General features: G+C 27.6%; 1 protein-coding gene across 1 annotated transcript in view; it reads left to right on the top strand.

Moving 5' to 3' along the window:
• Window positions 1-12,181: 12,181 nt before the first annotated feature.
• The window catches only part of Calx (sodium/calcium exchanger 3), a 127,118-nt gene continuing 114,826 nt past the window's right edge, over window positions 12,182-24,473 (top strand). Inside the window, exons 1-2 of the mRNA XM_011498181.1 lie at window positions 12,182-13,845; window positions 15,840-16,112. Of these exons, the coding sequence (XP_011496483.1) occupies window positions 12,494-13,845; window positions 15,840-16,112 (1,625 nt within the window). The 5' untranslated portion in view covers window positions 12,182-12,493. The remainder of the gene's footprint in view (window positions 13,846-15,839; window positions 16,113-24,473) is intronic.

Below are 24,473 nucleotides of genomic sequence, written 5' to 3'. Positions count from 1 at the left end.
TGAATTGAGTAATATTAATGTTGAAAGTGCAAAAGGTGCAATTTTTAAGTTTGAACTGCAATGCGCAATTAAATATAATTTAAATATTTAATAATAATATGTAAAGAGATATCTTGTTTTAATTAGATTAATTATAAAGAGATAATAATAATTAGCTAAATTTTAGTAAAAAAAAAAAAAAAACAATAAATACGTATATTAATAAAATTATTTTCATATATATAGAGAAGAAATTATAATTTTAATCATCCTATGTTTACTGTCTCAAAAAAAAAAAAAAAAAAAATAACATTTTTATCAGATTATATGAACACGAAAAAAATATGATAGTTTTAATACATCCATATTGTTTAAAAAATCTTTGATAACATTATAATAATTTAAAATATGTGTAGAAATAATTTAAAGGCAATATGTTACAATTATAAAAAACATGAAATAATAAAATTTTGAGCTACATGCTTAGTTATAAGAGAAAGCTTACTAATTGCATTGTTAAAAAAAAAAAAATTGTTTTTAAAATTTTCTTTGCTAATTAAAATAGCTTATAGAAATCGACTTTTCAATTGGAACAAAAATCTGTTGATTATAATATTTTGTAGTCCGAAGGTTTGCTATTTTGAATTTATTTAGTATGTCCTTACAACATTCTTTAGCTATTCAATATTTTTTTTCAACGTTCTCTAGAGAAAATTGTTATTTAAGTTATTTCTTAGTTAAGTGGCTTAGTATAAATGTCAAACAAAGGAATTCTTATGCCTGTCAAAGTTTAGCTTTTTAAAAATTGAATATAAATATTATATATTTATATAAAAGAAGTATTATATATATATAATTTATATAAACATATACACATATATTAGAAAAAATATAAGCATTCATTTACATTTTTACTATGACTGGTTTTAATTTAGTTTACTTGTTTTAATATTAATATTTAATATTTTATTATTATTTGAAATAAATTTACAATGTATATATTAATGTAATACTATTATATATAATTTTATTGTATAATTTAAATACAAAAAAATGAATTTAATTACAATTAAAATTCTTATTAATTTTTGTGTAAAAATTTGATGTTCAAATTCTATAATAAAAATATCTTTCTTTATTATTTACATAGACTTTTTATTCTATATAATTCGTTATATATAATTCATTAATCGAATATTTAACTTTATGTTTTACCACGTTACTTAAGAGCGTTCAATTATTATTTGAGTAATAAAATTTTTTCTATCAATTTATGTTTAATAAAATGTATTTAGTAATGATACATTCAAACTCTTTAATTTGTATTATTTTTAATAAAACATTGGCTATGAATTAAATTTTAAATACAGTACATTTTTTATACGTTAGAGTAGTATTATTAGTTTCTGATACTAAATATATACATATATAGGAGGTTGTATAAATATTTAATTTATCAATAATTGTGTTTAAAAATAGTCATTTATTTGGATATGTAAAAAGGTAGATAATATAAATACCTTAAATTTCACGACGATATATTGCAAATCTTCGTTGTTTCGTAATCTTTATATAAAATAGGATTTAATGGTCAATATAATTAAATTTAATTAAACGTAATCAAATTATAAAAGAAAGACGTGATTTAAATTGAACTTGATTTAATTGAAATTTATAAAAAAAGGAAATTTTCATTTTTTTTTTTTATATATGAGTAAAAAGACGCCGAGTAAGCGATATTTAAAAGAATTAATATATTAATAAATATTTATTTATCTAATACTGATTTTAAATAACTATGTGCAAAGTTTATAAATACAAATAGCTACGTAATTAAATATTAGAAATTTATCATTTAGAAGATTTTGAAGAAATTTCCAATTTTCAAACAAATTTCGAGCATTTTTACTGAATCAAGAAATTTGTTGAAATTATATTATTTATTATCCTATTGTAGAAATTTAAATCTAAATACACTTGTTTTAGACTGTAGTAGTAATTCCTTGGAAGATATTACTGAAATAACTTCTACTGTATATGGTTTTAAATTTAAAAAATTGTAATATTATAGATAAAATTACAAATAAACATACTGATATGATTCATGTTTTTCCTGAATATAATTCAGGAATTGTAGTATTATTGTACAATAAAATTTCAGAAAATTTGATGAATAATTTTTCCAAATTAAAGTATTTTCAATTATTTCAATAACTACATCGAGAGTTTTATGAGATATTTACCAGGAACTGGTGAAAGTAATTGATTTTATTAAGAACAGAGCATCTGAAGTTTATTGAAACTTGAAATTCAATTGCAATAATTTTTCATAATCCAGAGTCACATATGCTATGATGATACTTTACGTATATTAAATAATCAATATTTAAAAATTTTATTAATAGGGATAATATATGAATTAATAAATATATGAATAAATATATGAACAATTTATTAAAATGAGTCATTCAAATAATTGATTTTTGTAAATACCGAATAAAATCTTTATGTACAATTATTAAGAATTTTGAAACTTAGTGAAAATACTGTATTCTATGTCAAATATCAATAATTTTCAACAATTAATGATAGTTAAATCTTTAAAAACTTTTGCGTAATTCCCTGATTTCCAATGTATGCCAATGCAAAATAATTAAATAATTTCAGCAAATCTATTTAATAATGGATTTAAACAATAATCAATTTTTTATTCCTACGCGAGAAGCTGAAAAATCGGTTCAAGTATATTTTAATTCAAATAAAATTAAAATTTTACACAATGTATTGATAAAACGGTTTGATTATCAAAATTATTAATTCTTACAAATAATTTAAGTTGAAAATAAGAATTTGTTTAGATATAAGAACATTGAATGATCTAACAAACAATAATAATATTCTCGGGTAGAGAAGTATAAAATATATAAATAAATAAAAAAAAAATATTGCAATTAAAATTCTACAATAATTTCGTACAGATTTCGTAGTCAAATAATTTCTTGGAAATATAATAATATTGTTCAATATTTAATATTTCTTTATAAATAAATAAACATTATACACATAATCACAATAATACTCAAATAAGTTTAATGAAATATTAATATTATTTAAAAAAAAAACATAACATGTTTATTTTAATATTCAATGTAATTAAGAATACGTATTGGTGGCTGTAATAAATTAATTAATTCTATAACGAAGTATATTGTTATTACAAAAATTGTTTATTTTAGTATATAAATGATGTTCTAATAAGTATAATTGAATATTTTAATTTTAAAATAATTGATTATATTAGTTATATATTGTTCTATAATGTTTTCTTCGCTTTTTTCATATAAATGTCTATTATGGACCATTATTAGTTACTTATAAAATATTATGTTTGTTATAGTCTATATTAATTTCTGAAGTTTTATAAGTATAGTGATGTTCTCAGATTATAATTACATAGTTTTATGTTTTCAACTTTTTATACGGAATAGTTGTAAATACTTTCTGTATTTATAAAATACAAAAAAAAAAAAAAAAAAAAAAATTTAACATTATATTTATTTCTCCAGCAATTTATATGTTTCTATATACTATTTATTTCCTATATTTGCTACTATTTTAATATCCGATAAATATTATTATTAAATGATTTTTTAACACCTTATGTAATATAATGCATGTATTGTAGGTTCGTGACAAACATTGTTTTGTATTATTTGCAAAATTTTCATTTCATTCACAATTTGTTTTTTGTTATATTGAATTATTTACTATTTATGAATATAATTTTCTGAACTATTGTTTTTCGTTATTATGTAGTTGAATTTTATAAAAAAAAAATTATTTACACAAAGAACATTAAATGTTGATTTGGTAAATATAGATTAATACATTATTATAATATGTTATATAATAATAATGCTATTGTTTTGCTCTTATGTTATCTCATTTATGATAACAAAAAATTTGGCAATAAATTTTATTGAATTTGTTGAAACCATAAAGATAAAGAAAAGAAAAATTAACAAGTTAACAAAATTAATTTCTTTATTTTGTTATAAATTTAAGAGTTATTGTGCTTAATTTTGTGAAATTAAAAAATATACTCAATTTTACATTCAATATGCATAATCTACTTAAATAAATATCATATATTACAATAAATATTGAGTGTCAATTATAATATATAAAGAACATATTCATTTTTATAAATAATATAATATTTTCAAAGATATTTATTTTGAAAGAATGAACATGTATTCCTTCATGCTAGAATGCGATAAAATACAAATACCTCGAATAGCTATTAATAGGTATATTTTTAATTTTTATTTGGAAGTGACGTTATCCTTTCTTCTAAGGCTATGATTAATAATGCAATATATTACGTACTTATAGTTATATAACTCTTGCTCTTCAGTATCTTCTTGGTCCTTGTAAATCATGATCATTGAGGTGGTTAATCGAAATGCCTAACTCTCTAATGCTCGACCTCCTTACATTTTCTCACCTTCATACTTGCTGATTTTGTTCTAGTTTTCATTCTTAAATTCCTTCGAGTTTTATCCTCCTCCGGTGAACATATTTTAAACCACGAATATTTTGACAATTTAACTTTAATGTATTGCTTATTAAATCGGGCTTACAATATTATTATTGTGGAAATAAAGAACAGGTCATCTTCATTATCAATAATATATAAATGGGCAATAAATATTAAAAATTCCAAGTAAGAAAATTTGTTAGAGAAGGAACGGATGAATTTATATATACATATACATATATATATATATATATATATATATATATATATATATATATATATATATAAAGTTGACACGAATCGACTATAAATTTTTAACGAATTTTCAAGATTTTTAATAAAAAACTAAAAGTACATAGCCACCCAAGACAATTTATAAGCGATGAATACTTGATTCAAGCTATATATATATATATATATATATATATATATATATATATTCCGTGCAAGTATAGTTTGAACGGCGAAATTATTCAGCAATTATATATGTAGAAGAAAAATATTTTATAATAAAATTTACAGAGTATATATTTATATAAGTAAAATTACTAATTTGTTATCTTACAAGCAATAAGAAATGTAATAATAAATGTACCATTTTTAATGATTAATATGAATTGTCAATTCTTAGTTAAATTTTCATAAACGATCAATTCATCTATAAATTATATTAATTATAAATTATACGTGTTATTTTAAAAAATTATTATTTGATTAAATTTGTTGATTTTATCTGAAAAGGGAAGCTTAAAAAGTTTAAAAGGAGGTTCTAATCATTTCCTTTGTAAAATTATAAGAAGATCTTGGATATTTATTAATATTATATTATTTATATATACATTTATATTGTTACTGTGAAAATAATTTTAAAAAATAGGCAAATAGTTGTATTGTTCTTAATTAAATAAAAAATTTTAATTCTCGAATCTTCGTCTTTCGTAATGAATAAAATTTGATAATAAAAGTTTTACAACATATAAAATATATATGGCAAAAATAAAGAATCTGGTTCATCAAATTATATTTAGAATGAAACGATTTAATAAATAATTAGTATTAAAATTTAATAAAATTTGAATCTAGCAGACAACGTTCTGCCAAGTAAATATAGATTATTTCCAAAAAACCAAATTAAAAAACAAAATTTATTAAGCATTCAGTGCCTAATTAATTAATCACTAAATATATTCATTTAAATACAAAATATATAATAGCAGTTGTTGGGGATTGAGAGAATTTTTGGTGTATTATTTTGGGAAAAATACCAAGGGTCATAACTTTTAAAAAAAATTCTTCCAGGGTCATTGGTGTAAACAGTAAACGACCGTTGGTTTTAGCTAGCAAGAGCGCGGCGAGTCTGTTTACGCGAGAACATTTGGAGAATGACAGAAATATATAAACAAAATCGAGTTGAAAAAATATTTCCTAAAATTCATTTGTAACGAGAAATCCAGCTCGTGCGACATCGGCCAATCATCGTGTCCTCAATGCCGTCAATATCACGAGACATTAGGAGACATAAATTGTTGTCAAATGCACCAAATGTTGCCGCTCGCATAGGCCAAGCGAAGACGCTTTACCAAGAACACCCCCCCCCTCCCCCAACTGCGTCGCTAAGCCGCGGAGAGGGGTGAGCCCCCTCCTCCCCCCTCCCACCCAACAGCCGTTTAAGGCGCTGCCGCTAAAAACACTTTTTTCGTCATTGTCAAAGTCTCAATTTCTTCGCTGTTCGTGTGTGGGGAAGCCAAGTGAAAACTAGTGACCAAGTTTTTATTAAGTGACCCACTGACCAGAAGGAAGATACATCAACCCTCCTGTGCAGCAGTTGATAGGTGTTTATCGTTATCTCCTTTATACCACGAAAGGACCAGACTACCAAGCACTCACTCCCGGACATTTGGGGCGTAAATATCATGGTGAACTACTCATCCCAGGATGAGATCAAGGTAACCGTATCACTGTGAGTACACAAAGTCCAGTCCGTGCATGACTCAAGGAGCATCTTTTGTAGTGAAACATCCGTCCAAGAAATCGCCTCTTTACAATTAAACTTATGATGCATCCAATACATCAATAATGTAATCCTATTATGAATTGTGAAATAAACGATAAATTCACACGATAATTCTACAATCTCTTCATCCACTTAACTCCTTCCCGGGCATTTGCATTTGACCAGGTCGGGCGGCAAATTATTATAAAACTATCGAAACATTGGCAGTTCGAGCCAGGAAAAGTATGACATTTTCGAACAGTACTATAAAATAGTCTCTTCTCATATTAAATAAGAAAAATTTATCAATAAATTTATTTATAAAATCATTTCAATGTTAACATTAACATTTCTTACTTCACAAATTAATTATTTAATAATATTTACGATAATCTTCAAGTCAAATTTTATTAAATTCACCATTTAAATGTTCTATAATTAAAAATAAATTTCTGATTATAAATTATATTTTGTAATACTAATTATAACCAACTGCATAATTCGATTCTATACATCATATCGTTAATTATTTATTAAATATTGGAAAATTTTTTAAAATAATTGATAGACTAAAAAATTATTTCAATCATCGTTTAATTTTTATCATTTATATTTCAAGTATATATTATTTTTCATATTTTACAATTGATAATAATAATTGTATAAATTAAATAAAAATAATTTTTGTTTAACATAATAATTAAAAATTCATATATATATATATATATATTTAAAGCCGTTAGTGGTAAAATAATCCAAATTAATATATACAGATAAAATTAATTTTTTCAATGAAAAATATTTTCGACTTTTAAATATTATGTTAATGATATTGCTTTTTTGATTAATAATTCGGATGTATAAAACGCCTAATTACATTAAGTGATTAGTTGACATACCGAGTTTATAATAATAAAAATTTTATAATGCAGTAAAATATAATATAGACTATATGCTTTCGATATATATACATATAAACATAATGATTGCTCATTATCTGTATAAAAATTGCATTATTTTTAACATAATGTGCACACGGTTAACTAAAAAAGCTTCTTATTAAATCAATATTTATTTAATTACATTAGTGATGCACATTCTTCGAATAATCACTTAATCGTATACCAGAAAATCATTAAATTTAAGAAAATTACGTAATAATTTATGAATAATATGTATTATATTGAAACAATAGCATGAAAGGATACATTATTATTAAGGAATTTAAAAAATTTTAAACATAAAGTTTTTATAAAATTTAATTAAATTTTTTAACCGACGCTATTAACAACAAAATCAAGGTAAAAAAAAATTATATTTCTATATAGTAATATAATTTCATCTTAAAGCAGAAATAATTAACCAATATTCATTCAGCTTTTTATATGGAAATTTCTATAATATGAAATTGTTCTATCGACTGATAAAGATACTAAATATTATTAATATATTCAATCTATGTAAGTGATTGATAATGTAAGTGATATGTATCTGGAAGTATTCGAATGCGAGAAAATACCGTAATTACATAGAACATCTGATTTTATATTAAATCATTTAAATTTATACGCGCATTATATTATTTATTGTAATTTATAGTTGAAAAAGCAAATAATGATGTATATGTTGAATATTTAAAACCGGGTATTTAATACGATGTGAAAGGCGTATACGTTTCAATTAAGTTTTTCAGATGCATTAATAACGTAAAAGTTATTAAAATACCTGTAGAAATGTCTAATATAACATTGTATTGTTAAATCATATTTTTATCTTTGAATTTGTATTTAATATATCTTTTTTTTTTTTTTTTAACCGACATTTAGATAAAAGTTTCATTTGTTTGTTTATTTATTAATTTATTATTAATACGATTACTCGATTATTCTATTCAAGATCTACTGACGTTGTTAATTTAAAAAATTTCATATAGATTTTAAATAAATAAAACAATCTTTTGCACATTTTTCATTCATTTTCCTACTGGAATAATGAATTTTATTTAATATTATCCGATGAAGACGTATGATAAAGTATATATGTGCCATAATAGCAAATTGTACTTTGAGATTGTAAAATAAAAGTTAAGATAACGCCATTTATTATATTACTTAGATGTCAGTGCAAAATCTGTGTGGTATTTAGTACATTGACAAATTTTTTAACGTGGTGATTTTCTTTGAAAATTGGAAGTAAAACGTATTAACTTATAAGTTATATTGTCTTATTCTGAAAAATAAAAATTCATTAAAATAATGTTACAAATGAATATAATTCTATTATTTGTTTAATCATTTATGTAGGATAATTTAGTTTTCATATTTTCTTCATTTTTCACAACTTAAGACGTAACTCTAATACAACCAATAATGGAATATATATAGAAGATTATATAGAATTATCATATATATATATATATATATATATATATACGTTTATGTAATACATTTATTTGTAATAACATTTAGAAAACATTTAAATATTCATTTATTTAATACCATCTTTAGCAAAATTATCATAATATTATCGATATATATATATATATATTTTTTTTTTTTAACGTTTTCTGCATATCTATCAATCGATAAATACGGATAATTTAATTACTATTTATAAATCAATTTTAAATGCACGACTTGAATAAAGCGTATCAGGGGATATTAATTATTAAAATGAATATGATCGTGTACAATCAAAAGGGAATAATTAATTCTGATATATAATTGAAACGTTCCTTCCAACGGATCCGTTCATTGGTTCATCCGTAAAGTTAGTGATAATTTAATTAATAATGACAATTCATTGGGATAAGGATTCATTTAGTTGCATCACCACTGTGCATAGCATCTTGATGTTAATACTGCAAAACATAATTTGCAAATACGTAATCGTTCGTCGTTTAAAATCTAGCGCTACTTTATTGTGATTATCGTATATCATTATCGTGTACACTCGCAATTCCTTAATATGTATATCAAAAATATATTTTAATTTCAATAAAATTTAGAAAATATAAGATTCAAATTTATTTGAAAAGACAGAGTAAAGTTAAAAATTTTTTTCTAAGTTTTATGTTGCACATTATAAGTATGTTCATGTAAAGCGGCTTACGCAATTCATTAAATACTAATTACCCTTGTTATTTATTGTAGCATATTAAAATTTTACATAGCAAATAATAATATATGTTTTCGTTATTTTTAAGTATTTGGACAACTTTGTTAATATTTCATTGAAAATTTGGATGAATAAACACATAATAAACATTATGTATAATTGATAAAGCTTTAATTATTAGAATATTGTAATTTAAAGCACTCTATATAATAATGTAAGCTTAATATATATTCATGAAAAATTTAAAAAATATAAATTAATATAATACGGACAGAGATACATATTTCATATTTCTTCTAATTATTTTATATTTGGTGAGTCAATCATCAAAATTAAATGAAGATACAAGATCATTTAGAAGATTTTGTAATTTTAGTATTTCAATTTATCAATTCTTTATTTATTTTTTACAGAGAATCGTGATAAAATATTTGTATAAATATAAATATCATTGTTTATAAAAGTTGTAGTAGATACAGATATATATATATATATATATATATATATATATATATATACAATTTAATATAGTAAAAAATAATATACAACATATAAAATAATATAATTATATATGAAAATTAAGATAGCATTTATGTATAATGTAAAAGAAATGCAAATATTTGTTGTCTAATGTAAGATTTGAAAAATCAGATATTGAATATTAATCAGACATAATGAAAAGTTAAAATAGTCAGTCAATATTCGAATCGTTGTGAAAAAAATATTCGTTTTAATGATAGTGAATATTTAAAAAGATTAAAATTCATAAAATTCATGGTTTGAAAAGTAAATTTTAATATTAAAGGTAAAATAGTACTTAATTAAATTATATTTGTTAAATATAATTTTATACACACGATTATATATATACAGATATAAGCAGAGAGAGAGAGTTGAAGAGAGAGAGAGAGAGAGAGAGAGAGAGAGAGAGAGAGAGAGAGAAAAGGTCCAATAGTACTGGCTCCAATAGTATTCGTACTCTTAGAATCGATGTCTGGATGCATTCCAAACGTTACGACTAAAACTGCATACAACCTTCAACCCTGTGAATGTTCAAAATAAGCTCTTAAACGAAAGTAATTCAAGGTTCATGATATCAAACTGTCAATCATAAATGTTTTAATTTATTATTTCTTTTACCTCATGCTTGTTTTGAAATTAGATAGAAATTATCAGCCTGTAACCCATGTACATTGGCGGATAATTTGCCGGCGATTCCACCGTGTGGATCCTCTTATGGGCTGAATATAACTAACCCTGGACGCGCATGCGTTCAAGCTCCACCCTTGATTTTCTTTTTTTATACTTTCTCCTCATGTTTTCGCAATGCATCTACACCTTCAAAATTTGTTTTTGTTTTGCTTTTGTTTTTGTTTTGCCTATTGAAGTGCAATAGTGCTTGTTGATATTTTCTAATAATACCTTTTATTAACATTGTCGCTCTTTACATCTTTCGATATAATGATATAAGATTCTCAATTGTAAATGAAATTAGCATAATATATTCACAGATACTTATGATATCAATCGTTTAATTATTTATTTTCAATTATCGGTGTTATTATCGGTATTTTTTGTATTATAACGCACGCGCGCGTATGTACACAAAGTAACAAGCAAACGAAAGGCTTGGGTGCGTGCGTGCGTGCGCTTGTGCACACACGCGCGGGCAGGCACACGCATTGCTTAACTCTGCACCGCGCAGGGACGCTTGCGTCGCAGACGCCCATAAGATATAGCAGAGCCAACTGAAGAGAGACAGGGGGGTGGGGGTGGGGGGAGAGGAATAATGCTTTAGATTCACTAACATCGTAAAGCGCAAATGGGAAAGCGCAAGAGAGTAAGGGAGAAAGATCGGGGGGGGGGGGGGGGGGGGGGGGGGGGGGGGGGGGGGTGTTGGTGGTGGTGGATGGAGCGGTTGGCGAAGAAAGAGAGAAAGCAGCGGGGCTTCTCTCCCGCGTCGTCGCGTTAACGCTGGTTCGGTTCAGCGTAGCGCCAACACTGGCAGTCGCGCCTTTAGTGTTCGTTCGAACGCGGCTTCGGTTGTTCATTGCACGCGTTCACTGATTTTCATACCCGGGCTCTTGCTATTCGCGATCGCAATGGAAGCAGTTGTAATGAGGCATATCGTAAACATTTACGGACTGCATTTACGATAATCCGAATACTCTAGATGTAGGCTACTAACTATTCGCGGATAAATCTTTTCTTCTCTTTCTTAATCTCTGCTTACGATCTGTCATTTTCATCTACTTTCTCTTCAGTTTTTCTTTGTGATCGCGGGCGCGTCAACGCTACCGTTATCAACGATACACACACACACACACACACACACACACACACACACACACCACCGCCACCACACATGCACGCACATACGCGCGCGCGCGCCCACTTACGGGATATATATGCATGCATTTGCATGCACGCACTCACGCACGCATATGTATGTATATAGTTGGTTTTCTTCTTCAATTAATGGGATAAAAAAAGTTGAGTGTTTGCGATCTATGATTGATAATGAAATTGTGCGCTAGTCGATGGATTGGAAAAAAAGTTTAGTGTCTGTGCATAATGGGAGCTATTTAAGGAGTGTTGTATAAAAGCAATAATTATTTTGGTTATTTTGAGATTGAGAAAGTAAAGTAGCAAATGAGGCCTATATGGAGAATTATAAAAAAAAATCCGTGCAACAAAGAGACGGTGGAAAGGAGGAGCGTGGTAGAATAATAGTAGTAAGGGCGCACACGCATGGGCGAAAGACGCTAATGGGGGAATAAAGATAGCCGATTATCGTTGTCGTGTAAGAAATCGCGATTATCATAAAGTCATCGTGCGATAAATATCGGAATAGTTGAAGCAGAATGTCGGGCAACTATACAGCACGTTGCGAGCCAGGTTTAGTGGTGCCGATTTGGTATCCGATGGAGAATCTTGATCTTTTTGACATAGTATTTCGCGGTGTCATCTACTTTCTCGTGATGCTCTATCTTTTCATCGGCGTTTCTATAATTTCTGATCGCTTTATGGCCGCTATCGAAGTCATAACGTCCAAAGAGAAGGAGCTGGTGGTGAAAAGACAAGGTAAAGAGCCGCAGATCATCATCGTAAGAGTATGGAACGAAACGGTTGCCAATTTGACTCTAATGGCCTTGGGTAGCAGTGCCCCCGAAATCTTATTGTCCATCATCGAAATATACGCAAAGAACTTCCAGGCCGGTGAGCTTGGACCAGGCACGATTGTTGGCTCAGCCGCGTATAATCTCTTTGTCATCATATCATTATGTGTCTTTGTGATTCCGAATGGCGAGAACCGGAAGATCAAACATTTACGCGTATTCTTCGTGACCGCGACGTGGAGCATCTTCGCTTACGTCTGGCTATACATCATTTTGGCCGTGAGCAGTCCCGGTGTTCTCGAAGTCTGGGAGGGACTACTCACGTTCTCTTTCTTTCCCGCGACCGTGTTAACAGCTTACGTGGCGGACAGAAGATTGCTGATTTACAAATACTTGCACAAAGGCTACAGAATGAACAAGCGCGGCGTGATCGTAGAAACGGAGGCGGGCGACTCGGACGGAGGTGTGGAGTTGGAGATTAAAACTCAGCACGATCAAATGAATGGGATGATTGATAAATATGTGGACGCTGATACGGTCGAGTCCCGAGAATTCGAGCAGACTAGGCGGGATTACATTAAATCGCTGAAAGACCTAAGGAAAAAGTATCCCCAATTGTCGCTTGAGCAGCTCGAGGTCATGGCCCACGAGGAGGTGCTGGGCAAGGGTCCAAAAAGCCGTGCTTTCTATCGAGTTCAAGCCACGAGAAAGATGGTAGGTGCTGGGAATCTGAGCAGAAAAATCAGCGAACGTGCTCAAAGTGATTTAAGCGAGGTGAAGGCGGAGCTGCAGCGCGCCGAGGCCGAGAGTATCGACATCGAAAATGTCAATGCTACCAGGGTTTTCTTCGAGCCAGGTCACTACACGGTTATGGAGAATGTGGGGACATTCGAAGTCGGAGTGACGAGAACAGGGGGAGATCTCAGCAAGTCCTGCACCGTGGATTATTGTACGGAAGATGGTACGGCCGAAGCTGGCTCGGATTATGTTAGTGTTAAAGGTACGCTGACGTTCGAGTCTGGGGAGACGAGGAAAACTATTAAATTATCTGTAATTGATGACGAGCTCTTCGAAGAGGACGAGCACTTTTACGTAAGGTAGGTAAGGGAGCCTGCTAATGACTATCGGGCTTTTAATTAAATGTAAGGATGATTTGTCGGTTGATTAAAATCGACCAAACAATGTTGGATTGCAAAATTCAGTTTGGCCAATCGTATTATAATCGCCGAAAAACCACTCTGTAATCGTAAATTTAGCATTGAGAAGAAGCTACATCGGCTATTTGGTTAAACATTTTTTTTCTCTCCAGCTTTTTATTTTTTTTTTTTAATTTCAACTTCATTTTCCGGGAAGCGTATTTTTGCTCCAAGAGAATGATCTATTGAATTGTTCAGAAGAATTTTACAAGAATTTTTTCATTACTCGATCTGATAAAGTTTTGCCAAAATTACACTCCAGAAGATTGGCTCATCGAGTCGAATGGCTAAAAAGTACAATGCCTAAACAGAATTTTCGTTTTTAATAATTAAATTTGCATTCGAGATAAAGCTTGAGAAATAATGATCTCCAAACAAACTTTCCACTCGACTTTAATTCGATTTAATTCGAATTTTGTTTCGCTTAATTTCTCAATGATCAATCAACGCATTTGAATATATTGAATATTAAAAATATTGTATTGAAAGACAATCGCAAGGAAGCCAAGGAATATGATAATAACTGTAATAATCATTATGATGGCAACTGAATAGAAATGTAATCTTTACATCGGTTACATCGTAATAGTACGAAATGATCTTAAGACATCATTTAAATACTTCAATCGAACTATTTCGCATCTGAACAATGAATTATACTTAACTTAAACTTTCCAGTTGTTTAATTAACATATTGATGAACTGATTATTATCAAACTTTTTAGAAAGTATTCACACATGAATATAGTGACTTAATTTGTAAAAAAAAAAAAAAAAAAAAAAAAAAAAAAAAAAAAAAGTGATAATCCCATCATTCCATTATTGTCACATTATAGCAATAGAATTTAATTAATATGAAAAATATGATTTAAAATAATGTACTTTTTTTTTAACTTATTATGTGAACAACATTATTTGTTAATTAATAACGGCTAGAGTATTAGTACATCATAATTAATTATTAATTATTCGTATGATAAAAAGATTTTTAACTTAATAAATTTTAACTGTGATTAATAATATTATCAGAAGCTGTGAAATTGCGGCAAAATTGATTATGATTAATGACTGTTTCCGACCAGACAATAAGCACTTATTTTTCTTAACTTTTGTCATCTTCTCGCAACAATATTAATTATTTAATAATCTGTTTTATTAACAAGTACGTGAGTAATACTTAATTAAGTTTTAATTAATTATATATTATAAATATAATTAATTACATACTACGAATATGCAAAACTTACCAAGCTAACAAAAAAACCAGATTTCTATAAAATTCGTCAAATAAAAATTAAAATTGGAGTATCTCAATTAAAGAAGAATAATAAATATTAGTTGACGGATAATTATGTTACAAAAATACAATAGTTATTTATATATATATATATATTTTTTTTTTCCAAGAGCCATCATTATATCATAATTATAGAAGAAAAAAAAATAACAATACTCTTGATAGAACTTCTCGAGCATTTCCGTAAAATTTTTCTCTCAATTTTGTAATTTAAACTTAATCTTTTAAAATTGCATTAAATACGCAGAAAGTTGTACTATTTATGTTGACAAGAGTTTTAAAGAATTATTCTCCGCTTTAAATTTATAAATTAATCGTCAGAATAAGAAAAATGTAAAATAGGTCAATTAATTATTTCAGTTCGTAATATCTCTCTCTCTCTCTCTCTCTCTCTCTCTCTCTCTCTCTCTCTCTCTGTCTTTACGAAGTCTTGTGAAATTATATCGAACTATTATTTTACATCGTATACATTTGAAAGTAATATTATACTAAAATCATTTAATCGCATAAATTCGATGTCCATATTGCAATGAAAATATATGTGCAATGAAATATAAAAGAATTGCATTAAATAATATGAACAATTAAATATTCACAGGCTCACAAACTGTTCGCAACCAGCACTACTAGCATCGCCGAGTTTGGCAACGGTGATGATTCTCGACGACGATCACAGCGGTATCTTCGGCTTCCCAGAGCGCGATATTGAACTTATTGAGAGTATTGGCCAATTTCCGTTACGGGTGATTCGTTACAGTGGTGCTCGCGGGCGTGTCACCATCCCTTATCGAACAATCGAAGGCACAGCCAAACCTGGCAAGCAGTTCCTCCATAATGAAGGTAGCCTTACCTTCGAGGATAATCAAACCGAGTAAGTATGATTTATCATCGATGTCGAATTACTCATACATGATAATATGTAGGGTATTGTGTGATTAATTTTCGTCACTACATACAGCGATAGTCTCACTCAACCTTGAATGCGCACATAATGTCACATAATAATGAGTCGATAAAATGTTTTTTTTTTTTTTTTTTTTTTTTTTTTTTTTTTTTAAGACTTTGATTGTAAATAAAAAAGAAAATCGTGGATTCAGATACGTATGTATATAGAGCGAATCAAATATTTTTCAATGGAATTTCACACAATTAAATAGAAAACTTAAAATGCATATAAAAACATCAACATAATTCTAATCACTTGATTGGAGTATTGTATTGTAAGGGATGAATTTTTGCAACTATTGGAGTTTTCTTTTAAAGAATATATAAACAAGAATATTTCTTGAAAAAATGTATTATTTTATAATTAAGGAAAAAAATATGTATCATAAAATTTCTTACTATAAAGCATTCGCATAATTTGTGTCTTCTATATAGATTAATCGTAGACAATGGATTCATGACGTATTTATTAATGTGCAAACATGTTTTTGATATTATCAATAAATGCTAATAATAAAGATAAAATATCTTACCAATATTTTTTTTTTATCAATTTTTAATTAAAATTATCTTAAAAATAGTTTTAACAAGACTGCAAAAATTGTTCCATTCCACGTATTTTTACTATACTAATGTTAACAGAACTGACTGCGGCTACTCGTTTTATTAGCTATTTATCAGGCAAATGTATTTGTTAAAAATGTTGTACGCTTGTAGTGTCAGCTAAAAATAAATTTTACCTGTGAGAATGAAACTATCCTTTGCTCGGTGCTATGTAGTTTAAAGAGTGCCAGGTGAACCGTGGCCCCACTCTTCTACCAACATAATTGCTTTTAAAACTCGAGTACTTTATCTAACTCCAAGTAACTATTTTGCATCCACACTTAACGTTGAATAACTTTATTGTAAAATGCAAAAATTATTTCTTTGGGTCTGGTTATTGTTCTATTATGTTTATCTATCAGTATAGATATTATAAGTAAATGATAATGATGTCATTAAAGTAAAATAGATAGGAATTTAATGCTGTGGTGAGAATTTAAAGATAAATTAAAGCAGTTTCACTATCTGAAATAAACATGTGCAAATTTTAGAGATATTAGTAAATTAACAGAAATATCCATCAATATTGAATATTTATTAAAATTATTAAATCTTGAGAGAATAAAATTACAGATAGTAAAAATTAATATACCGTTAAAATATTCTATAAAATATAAAATAATTGTAAAATGAATAAGATATTGAAAAGTCGTGAAAAACATATTTTTTAATTAGATAAAATTTTAAAAACTTATTAGTTTAATAATTCAAAAGTTTAGTGAATAATAATAATAATTTAAATTCTTGATAAACATCTCGATTCTCAATTTAATTACACTACTAATAATAATAGGTATATTCAATATTCTCATATTCTATAGTAATTTGTTAGATTTTTTAAATCTATGTACAAGTTATAATGTAATACATGAAAAATTATTTATTTAATTTATTTTGTAAAATATGTTGCTATATAAATTAAAAAAGTGATAAAAGGATTATGTCAGCATTTATAAAAATAAATAAGTGATCTTTTGACTAGATATTTCACATATATTTAAAAAAATTATTATAAACAAACGACGATTTTTTAAATAAAACTTATTTAAAGTTAAAATAGTATTTTACAAAAAAGAAAAAACAAGTTTATAATAAGATATACCAATCGAAATTTCATTTCCAAAAAATCTATGCTAAATTTTCTCTACTAATTCTAGTTATTATATATTTTAGTCGACAAGCTACCAATCTCTTCTTATGTTTTTAATAAATTGGTAAATATATTTTATATAATACAACTAAAATCATTAGATGAAAATATGTTTTTTTTTTATTAAAATATGTCAAATAATAATATTATTCAGCATTCATACAATCAAATGAAGAAGAAAAGAAAAATTTTTCCAAAGAGAGAAAAACAAAATTGATTATATAATAAATAATAGAAAATTATTAATCAACAACAGAGAAATTATTGTAAAATTAGAGTCATATAATTAGGATGAATTTAGGCTAATGAAATACTACGGGATGGTATAGCTAATTAAAATATTTAGCTTTTAATAAATAGAAAATAATTATTTGCTTTTTTTCGTACACTATTTTTAACTTGAATAATAATTATGAAATTTGTAATTGAAGATTAAAAAAATATATTTACATTCGAAGTATTATCAATTGAAAAACAATTAAAATCTATTAATAATTAATAATTAAATTGTAAGATAAAGAAATGGTTTATTTAATCAGTATTATGTTTTAAATATTATTAATGGTAGAAATTTCCAATTTTAATTTCATTTATACGATGATTATTTATATGATAAAAAGGCCTGTATAGGTTTTATATACTGTTTATGTGTTGAAACAATAAGAGATATTATATAATAAGATAAATAATAAGATAAATTAAGATTTGTTTTTTTTTTTTTTTTTTGCAATGCAGAGACATATATATTATAATAGAGAAAATTAGACGCAACATAAGTTGACAAGTGGAAGGTTGTTATTCTTAGCCTGAGTCCTGTCATCAATGCAGAATTCATTTACACCTGCCAGTGTGACGGGCTTAACCGCTGATTTTGCCTTCATATTGACGGTCGTTTTGGCTAAAGTTAAGGAAATGAGAAAATGGCGCATAATCTAGACACGCTAGCTGGTCTGCATTCCGCTTAACCGTAATTTGCGAGTCACCGACAAGCTCAGTCTGCGTTTCCAATTTTAGTCGGGCGGTAGTTGCACAACTGTGCGAAAGCAGCGGCATCCAATTAGAAAAATAAAATGAAATTGGCGAGTGAAGAATTGTCTACAAAGATTACAGTTTGGACTAACTGTGCACGGAGAAGAAATCACCCTAGCCAGTAAATTATTATTATCCCTTATCCTTCCTTTCGCTGCTTTTAGGCGTGTAAAACTCGACTCTTATGCACACACCTCGAAGCTTATAATTATTGAAAGAGCAACGAGTGCTCGAATATTCAATATTTGACCTCCGATACAACACGCGCGCGCACTCACACACACACACACACACACACACACACACACACACACAAAATCACGCACGCGCGCGCACGCACGCACACGAAAATCATTTATAAACGATAAATGCTAAAAATGTTTACGTACGTCAGCAATTGCCCTATCGTAAACTTCTATCATGTACCATACTCATTCTTATTGAAATTTATCGAAATAAAACGAATTATTGTAATGGAAATTTAATAATTTAAATTTACACATGTTTTAGAAATTTTTACCGCTTAAAATATCTGTTTGAATCTGAATATTTTCGTAGATTTTTCTAAAAATATCTAGTAAAAGACTATTCTAGTAAAAACACTACGATTTATCATTTATTTATAACAATTGACGATGATCATGTGGGATAGAAATTGGAATTAATAGTAAAATTTTATTGTTTTATCTTAAATTTTATAGTGTAGAAATATTAATAAAAATATGTGAATTACCTTATAATTTCTTTTGGCATATAATGATAGAATTCGTAATATTTGTATTAAAGTGCAAAATGTACGATACTTTTGAATCTAAAAAGGGTAATACAATTGATGAAAAATTTTCATTTTAAATTTAAAGTTAAAGTTAAAGGAAATTTTTTTAAATTGAAGCCATTAGTGAAGATGAAATTGAATTCTAAAGAATGAAATTTTGTTCTTTACCATAAGATACGCCATCTATATATGTATATAGATTTCACCTAATTCCATTCGATGTAGCAATGAAGAAACTGGGAGTAGCGAGTTTAGGGATGAAATTAAACTTGTCCTCCAGCCTATCTGTAGAGGATATAACTGAAATTAATGATCTTTCACCTAATTAGAAGCGAATGACATTGAGGAGTTGCGGAGAGAGAGAGAGAGAGCGAGAGAGAGAGAGAGAGTAATTCAATTTTGTTACAGAGATTCCTTTTAATACAGAATTGCAAGTACTAGAGTACTTTTTTTTTTGTAATTTTTTTTAACGTTAAAGCACTTTATTATATAGTTGACATGAATAGAATGAAATTATGAAAACAGTTCGAACGATACGAAAGTCATCGAGTACTTTTTCATTTAAATTTTCCTGCATACATATAATATGTTTATACATAATCTATAACTATAATATAGTTATGATAAATATGGATTTCATATTTCGAATTTTTTTTTTTTTTTTTTTTTAATTAACGTTAGATCGTGTAAATTAGTTCTACATATTTTCTTTCAATTATGCAAAATCAATTATTTACAGAAGTTCATTAAATGATTTTTTCTCGTATAAAAATGATCGAAGAATTTATATTTATACATTTGTAAGGATGTAGATTTGAAAATAAGTTCTAATGTATTGGCTGTATATTTTTATATATTATTATATAATAATAATATACTATAACATATAATTAACATGCCTAAATCTATGCATAAAATAAAATTTTCTTTAAATAAATTGTCCATATATATACGCGCGCGCGCGTGTGTAAATGCGCTAATTAGTGCATCAAGTTGTCATATATATGTTACATAAAAATAATTTTTAATTATCTTTAATTGTAATATTGAAAATGTGGTATCGGATAATTTATAACACTTCTTTTTATGCGAAGTGATTAAATATTATTATCAAATGTCGACTTGCATAATTATTTAAATAAGTATTTCCAGCAATATTTTAGTTATTGATATTTTTTGAATTTAGACATGCATTTAAGTATATATTATAATCTAATGTTTTTTTGTTTTTTTTTTTATATACATATACAGCGATTAACTGGAAGAATGAATGCGAGTTTTGATGGTTTATTCATATAAAAATAAAAACGACGTTGTTACATTTTATTATAAAATTTATCCTACGTACCTTATAACTATTATTCATTTTTGATATTTAATATGATATAATTTTTTTTATCGTTAAGCTACTTTAAACTCTAATTTGCCATGGGGAAAATTATATTAAAAATTTTTACTCTCAAATTAATTGTATTTATAAAGAGCATTAAAAATAATACATTTGTTTTGTTTTGCAAAGTATCCGTTAATTACGTTACAAATATTTTCTCATAATGGCAACATCAGGACTTCGATGCAAGCTCAAAATATCTGTCATATCAGATGTAGCTAATAAAGAAATTCAAAATAAAGATTCCTCGAACATCAATTTATGTGAAACATAAACCTATATTTATGGCATAAGGAAAGTCATGCACCAAATCTATTTATGTAAGTGTAAAACTTTTATATATAATACTACGTTCTACACTTACCGTTTGAAGGATAAGTACTAGAAAAGTTAAAAAAAAAGGAAATAAAAAAAAAATCAATGATTAATTAAATTACTGTATTTTCATAAATTAAGATGTTTAAAGTAAAATAATTAAGGTAATCATAGTAATCTTTACGTGGAAAGAAATTATTTTTACTTATTTTTATAAAAAATAATTCTATTCCTTATATATAATAATTAATTATTATAAGACATTTAAAAGCCTATACGAATACATTGTGGTACGCGGACCATTACTATTTTAATTGTAATAAAAGTGCAAGTAAAAGATAAGTAATCGCAATATGTAATTCCGCGATGTAAGAGGATTAGTTAACAATGCTAAATCGACATCTTATATGTCCTTATAAAATATAATTCACCATAACTGTTTACATTTCAAAATATTCTTCATACATATGCTAAAATCGCTTAAAATTTTTAAACTGTTTTTCACAAAATTGTTTTTTTTTTTTTTTTTTATAGTTGATTTAAAAAAAATGTCAAATGCAATTTGACAAATTCAATCGATTGGTCCGAACTTTTACATAGCCATTTTTCAATAAGAAATTCTAATCCTTAAAAGAAATAACTTTGTATAATAATAATAATAATAATCATAATAATAATGGAGCATGTTTTGCCAAGAAATTTGGAAATTCGACGTTTAATACGTTTAATACAATTAAATTGTAGAGGATTGTTGTACTGAAAACTTTTTATACAAAAAGATAATGACATTTCTTTCCTTTTATTCAATCACTTTCACAAGATTCGACTTGAAATATCTATTGCTACAATACAGAGACTTTCCGTGAAAATGAATTAAATCGTCGCCTCGAACTTTCCAAATTTGAATATTTCATCCATAAATTGCCGCTTCGCACTGCTCGACTCGACCCTCGCATACAATAATACCGCGATAATTATTATAAAAGGCCAATGTAGTTCTTTGAAGAGCCTGTAAAAGTGATGGGGCCAAGAGTACTTTTTGGCCCTTCGATTGTCTCCTAACCTCTTAAGACCATTGGAGACTTTTCCATGCGCACCACTGCATCCCAGTGTGCACCCGAGCGGGTTAGTGGAGAGTCCTCGAGCCGCGCAGCACAGCCCTTACTTTGCAAGTCAATTTAGCAAAAGTGAGGGCTACCCTGGGCGCTCACTCTTATTCCTCAAATGGCCATTTTTTTTTTTCATTTCTCTTACTTACGTGGTTTTGCCCCTTTAATCTTACGTTGGAGAGGAGTTAGGACGTTTGAGGCCAGGCCTCAAAGACCATTTTCATTGCGAGCTTCGTTTATCGGATAATTTATATTTCACGTCACTCTACTTTCTCCTCGCACCTGCCAGTGGCAGCGCAAAATACCTCGCCTATATTAGTGGACGAGTACTCCACGTACTTTAAAATTCTGATATTCTTCATAGGGCGACTTTGTCGATAAGTAAAGGAGAGCGAGCTCTCGACTCGTGTGTACTACTTATGTATTTCTCTTCCATATTCGTCTTCTCTTTCGCTTGCTTTTCTGGCGAATGAGGGGTACGCGCACCGCAATTTATAGTAGCGTTATATTACTGTCACTCTCGCGCAATTATGCCAACAACATAAGCCACCGTTTGTTTCAACATTCACGACGCATCGTCTTTGCCCTTCCCCATTCATCGCTAAGCCAAACTACGAAGGTTTTGTGTTATAAAACTTATTAGTCCAGCTTATTACTATTCTTACTTTATTTCATTTTAATACGTAAATAATAAATAGCCTTTTATATTTTATATTTTGTACTGTAATCGTTTCGTAACTCTTTCTCTTTTTTTTTTTCTTTCGTTCGACCTGCGACCGAGTAAAACTTGCTTACTTATCTGCTGGCTTACCACGTAACACAATCGCATCCTTAATTTAAAATGCTCGCTTACATAATAGAGTCGGTTGAAAATTGTTTTTTCGTATCCTTTGCAAACTTGGGACTACCTTTCCTCTTACATTTCAGTCAAATTGAAAATTTATTCTAATAATATTGTTTATTTGAAAGAAGATATAATGATTCGATCTATAAGAAATAATAAGGTATCGGTGATAATCTATTGATATTGTCTCACAAGTAAATTAAATAGAACAATATTTACTTATTATAATATAAAATAAACAATGTGAATTTAAAATATAATATCAATGAGTTTCTCGTTAAATGTCGAATAATTTTACTGCAAAAATTTTATACCACATACCGACGACAATATATTAAATAATAATAAAGTGCCTAATAGATGATGAGAGAGAGAGAGAGAGAGAGAGAGAGAGAGAGAGAGCGAAAGGGGCGAGGTGGGTGGGGGAGGAGTTTGTAATTGATATAAGCGATAAAGTATAAAAGAAGTGCGAGAAAACGCTAATGAATATTACATAGGCAAAGAGATGAATAAGGAAATATATATATATATATATATATATATATATATATATATTAGGTTCAAGTTAGCCAATCAGGGGTAGAAGCCACAGGGATGCAATCGCCCTACCTTGGTATTCTAGCAACAGACGCCCTGATATTCCGGACAGTACTTTGTCTTACTGAATTACATCAGGGTTAGAGCAGTAGTTATACAACTTGTGTATCTTGATTTACGTTGTTTTTCTTAATCTTATTTCCTTAGGAGTTCTAAACAGTTTTTAACTTGGGCCTAAAATAACTTTTACTATGGTTTTATTGAACTTATAAAGCATCCTTCAAACGTAGATTACAATATCCAAATTATTAATACCAATGGTCTACTAAAGTAATATATCACAATGCCTTTGATAAGTAGTGATATTGATTTAGTAGTGAAAAATCTATAACAAATAGGAATACTAGTGGTGTCATTGTTTTTATATTTATTAATGTGTCAACGGTTCAAAATGCAATTTTCATTCATTCAGGCGAGTTTTTAAAATAAATATAAATACTAATGATAACGGTCGAGTGCAAAAATTCTCGTTTTC

This window comes from Ceratosolen solmsi, unplaced genomic scaffold (genome assembly GCF_000503995.2).
Source record: "Ceratosolen solmsi marchali unplaced genomic scaffold, CerSol_1.0 scaffold14, whole genome shotgun sequence".
Lineage (NCBI taxonomy): Eukaryota > Metazoa > Arthropoda > Insecta > Hymenoptera > Agaonidae > Ceratosolen > Ceratosolen solmsi.
This window is presented reverse-complemented; position numbering and strand designations above follow the sequence as displayed.